Below are 13,803 nucleotides of genomic sequence, written 5' to 3' on the forward strand. Positions count from 1 at the left end.
TATTCAGGTAGTCATAGATCTATATAACGTGCACTAAAAGAACTCTATGCATGAAAAAGGATCTTGAAGCCTATATTCAATTACTTGTACTCTATGAAGTTAACATGATTCAACCAATAAATATTTCAAAGCTTAGGACATCGCAACATCAACGAACTATACAAGAACACAAAGTTTTTCCATGGCACCGACTTGAAAATAGATAAATAATTAAGTGTTTCACAAAGTACTGAAAAATGTTAAATTTGGGCTTATCATGGGCTTCCAACTCAAAACCAATTGGCAATTAGTGGATTGGCCATAACCCTTTATATATTATTGATTGTCCCATCAAACTTCCAATGTGGGACTTGGATTGTATCTCCAACAATCTCCCCTTCAATCCAAGGACCACATGGATCTAACGCGCCTCATCGATCCCTCACTCGGATCGATAATAAGCCTCTTTCTCGGGCCTCATTACTCGAGTTGAGGTATGTCTATATCCATTATTTCTTAGGTCCACCAGACTTTAAACCTTGGGCTCTGATACCATGTCAGATTTAGGTTTTAACATGGGCTTCCAACTCAAAACCAATTGGCAATGAGTGGATTGGCCCAATTCTCTTATATACTACTCAAGTCCCTTCCCATCTTTCCAATGTGGGATCTTTCTCCACACGTCCCCTCGAGATAATGGCTCTTCTAGCCATTAATCTCGACAGAATCCATCACGCCCCATCGAGATAATGCTCTTCTAGCTATCTCGACAAAATTGAGCCTTCCTTTGGGCCATCAATTAGTGGGGGTGATCGGGCCACTTTCCGGGCCGGATTAATGGGTCAGCGTATGGATCGGGCTCTGATACCATGATAGATTTAGGCTTTAACATGGGCTTCCAACTCAAAACCAATTGGCAATTAGTGGATTGGTCCTAACCCTTTATATATTATTGATTGTCCCATCAAACTTCCGATGTGGGACTTGAATTGTATCTCCAACAAAAAAAAAAACATCAAAGCTAAATTAACTAAACCATTCAACACATAAGAATCAAATATCAAATCAAATTAATAACTGATCAGTTACAAGGCTAACTTTTTTTTGTAATGAGCATATGTTAAATCAAATTGACCTAACATAAGTCAATCATTACAAGGCTAACATCAGTTTGTTTGCCAGAGGCGGTATTTACCCAATCAAAGGATCATTATCGAAAAAATTGGAAGGTCGAAGAGTAAATCCACCGTGAAGAGTGGGCATAACCGGAAAATCCTCTTGGTATGGAATGTGATGAAACCCAACGTTGTACCACATCACTATGTCTTTGTTCTCTATCTCTCTGTTCCTGTCCCCCATAAGAAAAACCATAAAAAATTTCCTTTATAAATAAAAAATAATTATTATATACCATAATAAAGTAAAACGTTAGACTAGTACCTGCTACTCCATACCGCTAAACCGTCATCGCCACGGCTCCTATCGCTATAAAACCCACCGGCCCATCTTTCTGACCGGTTATAAGCAGTAATCCAAACCGGATATTTCGTGTAACCGGCTCTTATCTCCGGGTAATCATCGTCGGTTAAAAGCGAAGTGACTGGTAAATGTTCTGGTATCAGCCGGTAACCAACCGTATTTCCTATCTTTGTCTTCTTTTTAGGGTTAACTATTAATAGCTCAACCGGCTCTGAGCCGAGTCGAACTCTACCATCAGCTTCTGTTTTCGCCGTCTCTTTAACGACCGTCGAGTAACTCTTCCTCCGAGAAGACGTTTTGTTAACGTCCGTTACTCTTACCGTTCTGAGTTTCGCTTTCACCAAAGAATTGCCGTTACCGTCAACGTCGAGGTCCAAGTAGTACGTTAGGTAATGGTCGTGGTTAACGGCGATGGTGTTCTTCGCCACCAGTGTCCCGTAAACGTTATCCGTTATTTGATCGTTCGACGTGTACGACGTTGCTTTTACTTCCAAAACTCCAGTCAAATCCACCTATATAATAACGTATTCAAGTTATTAAATTGATATATACTTGAATACTTTTATTATTTAGAAAATTAAATACCATGCAAATAGATAAATTACACGATAAATACCCCGATTCTGATGGCTCATTTTCTTTTAAAATTCTCAAACCAAGTTTACTTGAAAAACTATAATATAAGAAGAGTAGAAGACCAAACTCGAATAGAAAACTTAGAATTAATCAAATAATATAAATTAACTAGCAAAATCAAGTATAGATAAAAGAGAAATTTATGGGCAAAAAAACAGAATTTTTTCTATATTGAATTTCAACATTATAACCAAACTAAAAAGATTTATCATTTGACTCACCATCTGAGGGGTCATTATATAGTTTGCTTAATATAATTGTATACAGGTCAAAACTGGCCAGGTTGGTCTGGATTTCAATATAATTGTATCAACCCAAAAAGTTAAATACTATATTAAAGAAAACATGAAGTAAACAGTACCCCAACTCTGATGGCTCCATTCTTTTTAAATTCCCAATCCACTATGTAATCATAGTTTCCAAGTGTGGCCACCATTCTAACCACTAAACTTATATCAGCTTCCCCACTTGTTATCTGCAAAAATTAATTAAAATAACTACTCAAAGTTCCTAAAAACATAAACAAAGAATTTATTAATCTCGATTTTGTAAGTTTACCACGTGTCCTGGAACATTAATCTCGGTGTGTCTAAAAGAAGCACCGTAACCGTTTTTCTCGAAGACACACATCACATTGGTCATGCTCTGAGCTGTCCCATCTGGTCCGGCCACGTGTCCATCTAAAAACGCAGCGTTTTGCGGGCAGTCAATGAGTGGCTGCAGAGTCACGGCGGATCTCCCGAAACCGAACTCTCCGATGTCCATGAACGTACGGTAGTACCATTCGTAGGTTGGGTCCATGTACGGAACAAAAGTCTCTGACACGTGTCCTCTGTACATCACTCGTCGAAACCTTTTGGTTCTCGGGTCAAGAACGGAAGCCGTCGATATGGTTACTCCCGCTCTTGCTGTAAATCCGACGTGGAATTTCCAGTTAGCCCACTTGACTCTATTGCCGAGTATCTTGAAGCCTGTGTCGGAGACGTTGCAAGAGAATGGGAAGGGTTTGTGTTTGGTTCGAAAGTCGTTACCTTCTTTATCAGGGAGAGGCTTTCGGAATCTGTCGGAGTACTTCACGACTTGCATTGAGTCAACGTCTATAGTTACGGTGATTCCTTCGATGGGTCTTGTGAAGACGTTGACAGATCCGTCTCTGTAAAAGCAAGAGGCTTTGACTTCACGTCTCGTGGTGGTTTCTCCGTACCAACCAACGGTGAAAGGGATGCAAGAAACCTCGGAGATGTTGAGGGCTCGATCAAGAATCGATTTCTTGAAAGGTGGGTAAGTAAGAGGAAGCTTGCTAGCTCTGAAAAGCTCTATGAATGTTAATGAAGGGAATCCATGGCCGGTGTAGATGCGGGAGGATACGATCTTGCTAGTGGTTAAGTCAATGATGAGCTCGTGGGTTTGACCACCGGCTCGAACTACCACGAGTGAGCGACGACGTGGCGGTGGTGGTTTCTTGGAGGGATTTGGCGATAGCCATTGGAGGACGTGGGTCTTGTTTGGTTCTTCGAGGTCGAGGTAGTGAAATGTGAGATCTTTGAGATTGCCTAGGTGAGATTTCTTGACGATGAAGCTTGTTTTAGTGATTTCTTGGGGAGTTAAGGGATCAAGTGGGTGGAAATGAAGACCAAAAGTGAAAGCACATTGTAGGAGGAAAACTAGGGCAAGTATGTGTGTGTTCATTGATGGAAAATTTATGGTCAAAACTTAATCAGATTGAAAGTTATTGATGGAGTTGTTATTAAGTAGACAACAACAATGCATTTACATTTATATGCATGCACCTATATGATTAATAACTAACATATTAATTAGTTCGAGTTGGAAAGTCGTCGAATGAGACCCCATAAAATGAGAAACGTGAAGATGAAAAATAATTATCACGTGACATATTTTATATACTCTTCCTTCGAATTCACGGGAGCAAAATTCGGATGTATAAATAATAAATATATTGGTCATAACTTGAAGTATAAAACAAGGATTATATGCAAGATCATGACTACTAATCTCCAACTTGCACACATGATGATGTTATTGCAATCTGATCAGGTCCTGCCGCCAGCGCTCGAACTTTGTTTACGGTAACTAAATTCTAAAACGCACAAATTACAAATTGACTGATCGCTTCTTGTCAAGAAATTGAGACTGTGTAATTAATCGATAAGAGAGAAAAGAAAGAAGAAAAATAAAGTGAAAACGGATGAGTAGTTTTACCCGATTAGGATTATATATGATGGAATTTTTTTTTTTTTTTGGTAAGTATATATGATGGATTTTGAAGATACTACATATGTTTTTTTTCCCCGGATAAAGTAGAGACACCAAAAGTGTTAATAATATTGGAAATACTTCCTGTATACTATTTTTGGTTAAATATTTCCCCAATACTTACCGAATCTAGAAATAAATGTTTGATTTTTTTTTTCAAGATTCGGTAAGTATTCAAATACCTACATAATCTAACGGTAAAATCGAGACATTGACAATATAAGTGGTCCTAGTTTTCTTTATTTCTTTAGCCTTTTTTTTTATGATATATCAATCAGTCATTACAAATTGGATGGACGACTGATTTCCATGCTCTACCCTCGGTCGGAGATTATAGCCGTGAAAGACCTAGTACCTCTTAATAAAACAAATGAAAATATCATCATTCATAACAAAACTGACATGTAAGTGGTTGAATATTGGTTAATTAATTGTGTTCCTTCGTTTTGAAGAAAGAATAATTTTGCTCCCTAATTTGTTACCTGCTGGAGACATGTAAGTGGATAATAGAAAGTTCTGAAATTGTTTCCCGATGAAGATAGGAATGTTTTAATACCAAAGTCATTTTTGAATCTTAAGTTGTTAATAGGGAATGTTTTAATACCAAAGTCATTTTTGAATCATATGTTATTACTAGGGAAGATAGAAATTGTTTCCTTGATATTCCAACGTGTGTCGGCGTCTCGATATCAAAGATTTAACTGAGGATAATAATGCGCTTGCAGCAACAGAGATTCTGCTGCTCATAACCATAACAAGTCAAAACTATATAAAACTAAACAACCGATACTGATATAATAATAGGTCTACCACAAATTGTGGTCTACAATGGGTAAGTTTTTAAATCTTAATAGAGTTTTTTTTTCCTCTCATGTTGTAGGATCAAAGGGATGAGGAGGAACATGACTGGTTTGTAATCTTGGGAAGCCATTCTTTGTAGTAGTTTTGGCAATCCACATCAGTCTGAGATAGAGCTCCAAGCGGCGTCACCGTAATCTGCAGTAGTTTAAAAGAGTGTTTGTTTCTTTTTGAAGTTTTTGATAAAGTGTGGAGATGAGTTGATAGACAAATATGGTGTGATATGCTTACAAATCCTTCTTTTAGGTAGTGAGAATCAGTCCCTTCTTCATTAAAGCTTCCCCTTACCTAACAACAAAAAGACACAATTTCATGAATACAAAAGCAAGTAAGATTGGAAAGAATAGTGACAAATCATTAATGATACCTCCCTTTTGAATAAACGGTTATCTTTTTTCGAATGAGCAGATGTGTCGTTGTCTGACGAGACTACTCCTGACTCTGTATCCATTGTCATTGTTGATAACATCTTTGGCCCTTGTGCTTTCTCTTCCACTTGTCTCCATCCCATTTTACCCATGCTTTTACCTTGTCTAGTTAGTTTGTATCCCTTTCATTTGGAAAGTAGAGTTAAGACGTATAAAACTCATATGTAAAGTGAGTTGTAGGCATAAGAGAATATGGTTGAAAGCTGCGACAGAGAGTTACCTTATGGTTGGCAATGTCAGTCGGTAAATCGATATTCAGAAAGCATTGCATAGGGTGAGTTTTGTTCTTGATCGCACTGAGTATGCCGTTTATAATAGGCAAGCAAGCTTGGGCAGAAAGGACAAAATCATTAGCATTCATCTCTCCACGTTTCCTAAAACATTAAGGATGAATAAAATAGAAGACATTAGTGGCAAAAAGAGAAGATGTTATCAATAACACTATATGAAGGCTAAAGAAAAATAAGGAGGATGATACAAACATAAAAGAAATAGCAAACATGTTATGAAAATTTAAGTAAGAAGCAGAATCTCTGCGAGTCAAAGATTAGTTTCTTGTACTCTTACCAATCAAAATCATATGATATGGAAGCTGAAGGCACATCATAAAGGAAGGCTTCACGAGCGCCAGCAACAGTTCCAGAATAGACGCTGTGATGGAATTAACAGCCAGGTAAGCGCTAGTTTGATAAAGTCAGGCAGGAGCATAACACGGTGTATAAAAATTTGAAATGGCAAGGGAAGAAGTCTGGTTGCCAGTGAAACATTCTAACTAGAGTTTCTCCTTCTATATTCTCAAAATCTTGTTCTAATCCTAAACGAAGTTTAAGAAATCGTGGTAGTTTTATGAAGCTTAAATGCAATTATGCAAATAAATTTGGAAACCAAAACAAGGGGAAACAGAGGAGGAAATGTTCACCGACATGTGATATCCGCAGTTGCTACCCACGTTTATACCACTAAGAACCTGCATGAAGAAAACAAACATACATCAAAATCTCCAGAAAAGACAATATAAGGAAAAAAAACACCCTACATTGACCAACAAATCTTAGATGTTTCCTATAAATTAAGGAGAAGTTTCTGTTGTCAAACACAAATCGAAAGCTCTATTGGCACATCATTTAAATCACTTAACAGTGACACTCAAATAATTTGCAGAATAATATGGTTTACCAGGTCAGGACGAGAAGGAAAGAGTGCTTCCGATAAGCCCAAACCAGTACAATCCGCAGGTGTTCCTTCAGAGCATACAGAACCGAGTTATACAATCAATATCATATCATTCAAACCATATAATTAACGAGATAAAGTGCTCATAGCACGTAATCTATAAGATTTTGTCTATTTATTTTTCTAACTCATTAGCAACAGAAACAAACCATCAACAGCATAAGCAGTAGCTCCATCAATATCTACTCGTTTTGCAGTGAGTGGTCTACTCCATATTATACTGTGACTAACAGCAGATTTCTCCCTGGAAAATGTCATAAAACAAGTAAGAGTTACACATAAACCTCCGCAACGCAAAACAAAAACAAGATAAAAGTGAAAGAATCTGATGTACAATTTGAATAAACTGGGCTAAAACACATCAACACAAGACAAATTCTCATCGAAAAATCTCTCCGTACACATATACGTTACAGCAAAAGAAGGCAATTCAAGATCCTAATGTACAACAATTTGCAGATTTCTAAACCACGAACTCGAAATCGCTATCTAGAGATGAATAAGAGCGATTCGATCGTATATCAAAGGCGATTAAGCAACATTTTGTAGAAAATTAAGAGTAAACGTACGAATCAGGAGCGCAGACGCGAACATCGTAGAGGTTAGTGGAGACGAGGACGCGAACCAGAGAACGCAAGCCAGGAGCGTCTATGCCGTCGTCGTTGGTGACCATAATGATCGGTCGTTCACCGGAGATACGATCTCCTCCACCGTCAATTTCCATCGCTCCAGTCAGAGAAATCCGTAAGAAAAAAAGAGAAGAAGGAAAAAAGCTTTTGGAGCTTCTAATAATTAGTGAGAGGCTTAATTTGATAATGACCACACCACCTTTAACACTTATTTATACTCCATTTAGGAAGTTATGAACTTGAAAATGAATCTTTTTCGTCTATAGTTAAAAACTTATTACTACTCTCCATTCCATAAATATGTTCCAAAATAAAAAGAAAAAAATTGTTTTCATACAAATATACTATATTTTGTGTATTTTCTATGTAAAAATTGTGTAGTTTCCTATGTTGTCTTTCTTAGTCAAACTTTAAATAAATGAAACCGTTAATATTGAATTATAAAATAAAAGTATATTCTTTAATGTATATCTGTGTAAAGCTTTAAAACAGGATTACCCAATTTCGACCTATTAGCCTATGTAATGTGTTGTTTAAAACAATTACACAGGCTATGGTGGGTAGGCTGAAAGGGGTAATGACAAAATTGATTGGCCCTGCGCAATCAAGTTTTATACCTGGTCGTTTAAGTACGGATAATATAGTAGTGGTACAGGAGGCAGTACACTCTTTGAGACGTAAGAAAGGCCGAAAAGGGTGGATGCTACTCAAACTCGATTTGGAGAAAGCATACGATCGGATAAGATGGGATTTCCTAGAGGATACTCTCAAGGCTGCTGGGTTTTCTGAAGTTTGGAGAAGATGGATAATGCAGTGTGTTGCTGATCCGTCTATGAGCTTGTTATGGAATGGTGAAAAGACGGAGTCCTTTAAACCTCTAAGAGGACTTCGCCAGGGTGATCCGCTGTCCCCATACTTATTTGTTTTGTGTATGGAAAGGTTGTGCCACTTAATTGATTATGAGATTGCAACGAAAGCGTGGAAGCCGATTAGTTTATTGCAGGGAGGTCCTAAGCTGTCGCATATTTGTTTTGCAGACGACGATATTATTTGCAGAAGCGTCGGTTGCTCAGGTTCGGGTAATAAGACGAGTGTTGGAAACTTCTGACTAGCATCTGGACAAAAGGTGAGTCTTGAGAGATCCAAAATCTTTTTTTTCGGACAATGTCTCCAGAGATTTGGGTAAGCTGATCAGTGACGAGTGTGGTATTGCGTCGACAAGAGACTTGAGTAAATATTTGGGAATGCCCGTTCTTCAGAAACGCATCAACAAAGATACGTTTGGGGAGATTCTAGAAAGGATTTCAACGAGATTAGCAGGGTGGAAGGGGAGAATGTTGAGTTTGGCAGGACGAATTACCCTTACAAAGGCGGTGATCTCTTCAATACCGGTACACTCGATGAGTACAATTAAGCTACCTGCTAGTACCTTGTGCAAGTTAGATAAAGCAGCGAGATATTTCATTTGGGGGAGTAGTGGAGAGGGACGGAAGCTGCATTTGGTCTCCTGGAAAAATGTTTGTTTACCAAAAAAAAGACGGAGGGCTGGGTATAAGGACGGCTTGTGAGATGAACAAAGCATTGCTTGCAAAATTGGGTTGGAGATTGCTACATGAGAAAACTAGCCTTTGGGTTCGGGTGGTGAGCTGTAAGTATAAGGTTGGAGACTTACAAGATGTTGCTTGGACTAAGGCTAAGAGCAATTGGTCATCTACGTGGAGGAGCGTGGGTATTGGGCTACGTGAGGTGATCTATAAAGGGTATGGTTGGGTTATTGGTGACGGTAAGAGTGTCAATTTCTTGTCCGATAGATGGCTTTTGGAGACGCCTATCATGGATATAGTAATAGGGTCGCTCCCCGCGGAAAATGCAATAGTCAAGGCCAGGGACTTATGGAGAAACGGGTCTGGTTGGGACTGGGAGAAAACAATACCTTATATATCCGAGAATAGGCGCTTGGAGCTTGCTGCGGTTGTTTTGGATACGGTGACAGGAGCTAAAGATAGACTCTCATGGGCAGCGACGACTAATGGGAAGTTTATTGTTAAATCAGCTTATGAGTTGATAACAAGAGATGAATATCCCGGACAACACATGGATAAGTTCTATGAGCGGTTGTGGAAGGTAATTGCACCAGAAAGAGTACGGGTTTTCTTGTGGCTGGTTGGTAAACAAGTGGTTATGACTAATGAGGAGAGATTCAGGAGGCATTTGTGTGACACAGAGATTTGTCAGATTTGCAAGAATGCTGTGGAGTCCATTATTCATGTGCTCCGTGACTGTCCGGCGATGGCAGGAATTTGGATACGCATCATCCCATTGAGGAGAAAACATGATTTTTTTTCAATGTCTTTAATTGAATGGTTGTATGTGAATCTAGGAGGGGGAGGAGGAGTGGATGGAGAATCATGGCCAACGATGTTCGCAATGGCGGTTTGGTGGGGCTGTAAATGGAGATGTAGGAATTTTTTTCGGTGAGAATCGGGTTGGAAGGATAGGGTACGGTTCATCAAGGAATTGGCGAAAGAGGTAATGGCGGTCAAAATCTTGAATGGTAACGGTGTAACTTAGGCTGTTCGGGTTGAGAAGATGATCAAATGGGTGTCTCCGCCGACGGGATGGTTCAAATTAAACACTGACGGCGCGTCACATGGCAATCCGGGACTAGCTACAGCTGGGGGAGTATTACGGAATGAAGCGAGAGAGTGGTGCGGAGGCTTCGCGCTGAATATTGGCAGGTGTTCGGCGCCCTTGGCGGAGTTATGGGGAGTATACTACGGACTCTACATAGCTTGGGAGCAGCGAATCACAAGACTGGAGTTGGAGGTGGACTCTGAGATGGTGGTGGAGTTTCTTACGACAGGGATTGGGGATTCCCATCCCTTGTCCTTCCTAGTACGTCTGTGCTATGGCTTCTTATCAAAGGACTCGCTAGTCCGAATTTCAAATATGTATAGAGAAGTTAACCGCCTCGCGGATGGGTTAGCAAACTATGCATTTTCGTTGCCTTTAGGTTTTCATTCGTTTTCTTCTGTACCCCCGTGTTTGGATGAGCTTACACGGGATGATGTTTTTGGGCCACCGAGACCAAGACAAGATATTTTGTAATTTTTTTTCTATTTTTTTTAATAATAATATCCGGGAGATAAACTCCCGGTGATTTACCAAAAAAAAAGAAGTAAAGCTTTAAAACATTTAGTATTATTATTCACTAATTTATTTTTGTAATAATGTGGATATAGAAAATAAAACTTCAAAAAAATAAAACAATAATTATTTCTCCATTTTTTCAGCATATGTGGATGAGATTCAAATCCGAACCTCGTCATATTACTTATTACTTCATTTTAGATTTTTCTTCTTAAATCTTATTCCATTTTCACATGTTTCGTCTACCCATCCCATCCAATAATTCGAAGTGTTATCATCATTATGTAACGGCTAAAGATAAATGATAAAAGAACTTTTATTAGACGCTGTGGTCATTTTCACGCAACAACAAAGTGGTCAAGTTCAATGAACAAACAAAACATTTCCATTTCTTCCTTCCATCTTTTATTTTAATTTCTATTCGGGTTAAAATTTAATACTCCATTCATTCATAATATAAGTCGTTATGGATAAATTTTTTTGTTTCACAATATAAATCGTTTTCAAGTTTCTATGTAAATTATATATTATTTTAATATTTTATAATTATTTCTATTATACCGTATATTTTATGATTAGTTAAAAATTTTAAAAATAAATATTTTTAATCTACGTATTTTTAAATAAAACCTAAAACGATTTATATTATGAAACATCCGAGGAAGTAAAAAATACATTAAATTATTGTCCCCTTAAAGTTTTGTCATCACACTATTTAGAGGAAAACGTTTTCTAGATGACTTACTACGTGTCATACCGCAATCGACCGTCTGTAACTTACTTCACACACACTAACTATGACCAATCCTTTTTGAGTTTAGTTTTGATTTAGATGATTCGTTATTCTATTCATCGTGGTTTAGTGTTGGTTTTTCTACGTCTGAATCGATCATAATAGAATCACTTTAAATAATGTGTAATATACAAATATACCATTAACTAGATCCGGACCCGGACGTACGTCCGGGATTTTATATTTTACGATATGTGTTTTATAAACTATATAAAATGTATTTTTTTTCTTAAGTGGTATTTGACAAATTATTTACTCTTTTGTAGTGTATTAGATAATTTTATATTTCATTAAATTGTAAATCAAATGGGAAATTTATATTTTGTGTTTTAAATAAACTTTGGTACATAAATTTGTTTTCTATTTGATACAAAATAAATTTTGAATAGAAAGATAAGTATAATTGTTTTATACAATTAGTATATTGGTTTGGGTGATTGATAAATAATTTGGACAGTTGCAGAATATTGGCGTATAATAGTTATAAGCCCTAGTATTTTTATGATTGTTTATAGAATATGTAATACTATTAATTAAATGCCAAACAATTATTTTGTTCCAACCAAAAATAATGGATACCAATTGTCATTAAAAAGCTATAACCCAACGAAAATGTTTGGAGCCCATTATGAATCAGATAACAATTTTCTTTTGGGCCGAAACCCATAAAATTGTCTTGAGATCATTTTATATATACTATTGATTTTTTATTTTTGAATAGATGAATTTTTTTTTCTAGAACAGATAACTCTAGAACAGTTTTTGTCTTATCGTCTTCACTAAAACACACCAAAAAAAAAACAGACGGTTGCTCGTATTAAGAATCATTCGCAAAATTGTTTGATAATCAAGATACTATGTCTTCGTTTATCATCTTTTAATCGCCACACCGGAATTCTACAAAGAGGTAAGGTTACTATGTTTCAAATTTTGACTTTGTTTTTTTTCCAATGTTTCGATTGAAATTCCAATCTTTGAAATTTTATGTTTGAACATAGCTCTTGGGCATTGATTGTCAAGAACTCGATCTTTTTTTTTTTTTTTGTCATCCGAATTACTTCAAGAACCCGATCTCGTATGGGTAAGTATTGCTAATTTATATCTAAATTACGATTTCAATTATGATTATCAACAATTTCCGAATCGTGAGATGTTATTTTGAGATTGGTTAGTTTTAACACAAATCTCTTATTATAAATCTCTTGTTATATGAGAAGAGTTATAATTAATTTTGTTTCCAAATATATTTCAGTTTTGTCTCAACGTGATTATGTTGGCAAAAGTTAATGATTTTCCTAGATGAGTTCTCTTCTCTGATACGATAATGAGTTTATACCTGTTTATAAATATGTGGTCTTGATGATACAAAGATCAATGTATACATGCAAAAGATCATCTCTGTGTTTATTTCTTTTAGAGCTGCCTGTATTTATGGCATCTTTGTAGCAATTTTGAAATATGGAAGTATAGATGCAAAAGGTTAGTGAGGCTTTGTAGCTATTCAGTATGTTAAATTCAGTAAGTTGAAATGATTTAGTAAATTCGAGGCTTTAATAATAGAAATATTTACTTAGATGTTAACCAAAAGTTCGAATATTATTAGAATATCATACATTTTCTAAAAATTACTCATATGTTTTGAGCATTTGTGTAATTACAATTAACACCCTTCATTAGTTTTTTTTTTAATTAATAATTTTTAATTCGTTTTTAATTAAAAATAATAAATAAAAATTTGATTATTCATGTCATTAATCCACATCACCAATCTCACACTCCTCAAACTCACGTTATTTCTCCTCTTCTCTTTTTTGTCTCCAAATCCAAGAAAAGCTTTTAGATCATTTCTCCTCTTCTCTTTTTTTTTTTGTCTCCAAATCCAAGAAAAGCTTTTAGATCTAATAATCTGCAACTAACTTGGGTACAACATTGACAAAGATCTTCAAATTGCAGGATTGGGCTGGATCTTCCTAGACCTCACAGCCACAACGCTTGCCATAGGGTCCCAAATCAAAAGCTTCGTCAGATCTACTCGCAACCACGCCCACGAAAAAAGTCATCAAAAATCAAAACCCAAAACAAAGAGATCTATGGAATTCTACATGATTCGTTACAGGTTTGAGTTGAAATCAAGAATAGCTACTCTTTTACTTTGATTTTACATGTCTCTCGTTTAATCTTCCTCTCAATCGATCTATTTGGAGACATTTCTACTTCTATCTATGTTTTGATTCATACGGTTTAGTCTTCCTCCTATGTATCCCTCAAACATATTTTTACGAATCTTAATTTGATTGTTGTTATTTGACCAATAAATTTCATATTGTCTTCTCCAAAAAAA

General features: G+C 36.6%; 2 protein-coding genes across 2 annotated transcripts; both read right to left on the bottom strand.

The window, feature by feature from the left end:
* Positions 1 to 984: 984 nt before the first annotated feature.
* LOC9306342 (primary amine oxidase 1) lies at positions 985 to 4,325 on the bottom strand. The gene is made up of 4 exons (XM_021019150.1): positions 2,653 to 4,325; positions 2,456 to 2,569; positions 1,420 to 1,970; positions 985 to 1,327 (listed from the first exon to the last, which is right to left on the bottom strand). Exons 1-4 carry the CDS (start codon positions 3,781 to 3,783, stop codon positions 1,171 to 1,173), a joined length of 1,953 nt encoding a protein of 650 aa, XP_020874809.1. The 5' UTR covers positions 3,784 to 4,325; the 3' UTR covers positions 985 to 1,170.
* Positions 4,326 to 5,073: 748 nt separating this feature from the next.
* On the bottom strand, positions 5,074 to 7,766 carry LOC9306343 (5'-nucleotidase SurE). Its single transcript, XM_021019151.1, has 9 exons — positions 7,460 to 7,766; positions 7,040 to 7,134; positions 6,834 to 6,898; positions 6,581 to 6,624; positions 6,225 to 6,308; positions 5,878 to 6,031; positions 5,597 to 5,779; positions 5,461 to 5,517; positions 5,074 to 5,367 (listed from the first exon to the last, which is right to left on the bottom strand). Exons 1-9 carry the CDS (start codon positions 7,612 to 7,614, stop codon positions 5,254 to 5,256), a joined length of 951 nt encoding a protein of 316 aa, XP_020874810.1. The 5' UTR covers positions 7,615 to 7,766; the 3' UTR covers positions 5,074 to 5,253.
* Positions 7,767 to 13,803: the final 6,037 nt, after the last annotated feature.

This window comes from Arabidopsis lyrata (genome assembly GCF_000004255.2).
Source record: "Arabidopsis lyrata subsp. lyrata unplaced genomic scaffold ARALYscaffold_7, whole genome shotgun sequence".
Classification (NCBI taxonomy): Eukaryota; Viridiplantae; Streptophyta; class Magnoliopsida; order Brassicales; family Brassicaceae; genus Arabidopsis; species Arabidopsis lyrata.

Excerpts from the sequence above, each read along its gene's own strand:
- LOC9306342 (XM_021019150.1), bottom strand. The coding sequence starts at position 3,783 with ATGAACACACACATACTTGCCCTAGTTTTCCTCCTACAATGTGCTTTC. Across the intron at positions 2,570-2,652 it reads TTAATGTTCCAGGACACGTG|ATAACAAGTGGGGAAGCTGA; the intron begins GTAAACTTACAA and ends TAATTTTTGCAG. Across the intron at positions 1,328-1,419 it reads TTAGCGGTATGGAGTAGCAG|GAACAGAGAGATAGAGAACA; the intron begins GTACTAGTCTAA and ends TATGGGGGACAG.
- LOC9306343 (XM_021019151.1), bottom strand. The coding sequence starts at position 7,614 with ATGGAAATTGACGGTGGAGGAGATCGTATCTCCGGTGAACGACCGATC. Across the intron at positions 6,032-6,224 it reads ATATCATATGATTTTGATTG|GAAACGTGGAGAGATGAATG; the intron begins GTAAGAGTACAA and ends TTAATGTTTTAG. Across the intron at positions 5,368-5,460 it reads ACTACCTAAAAGAAGGATTT|ATTACGGTGACGCCGCTTGG; the intron begins GTAAGCATATCA and ends AAACTACTGCAG.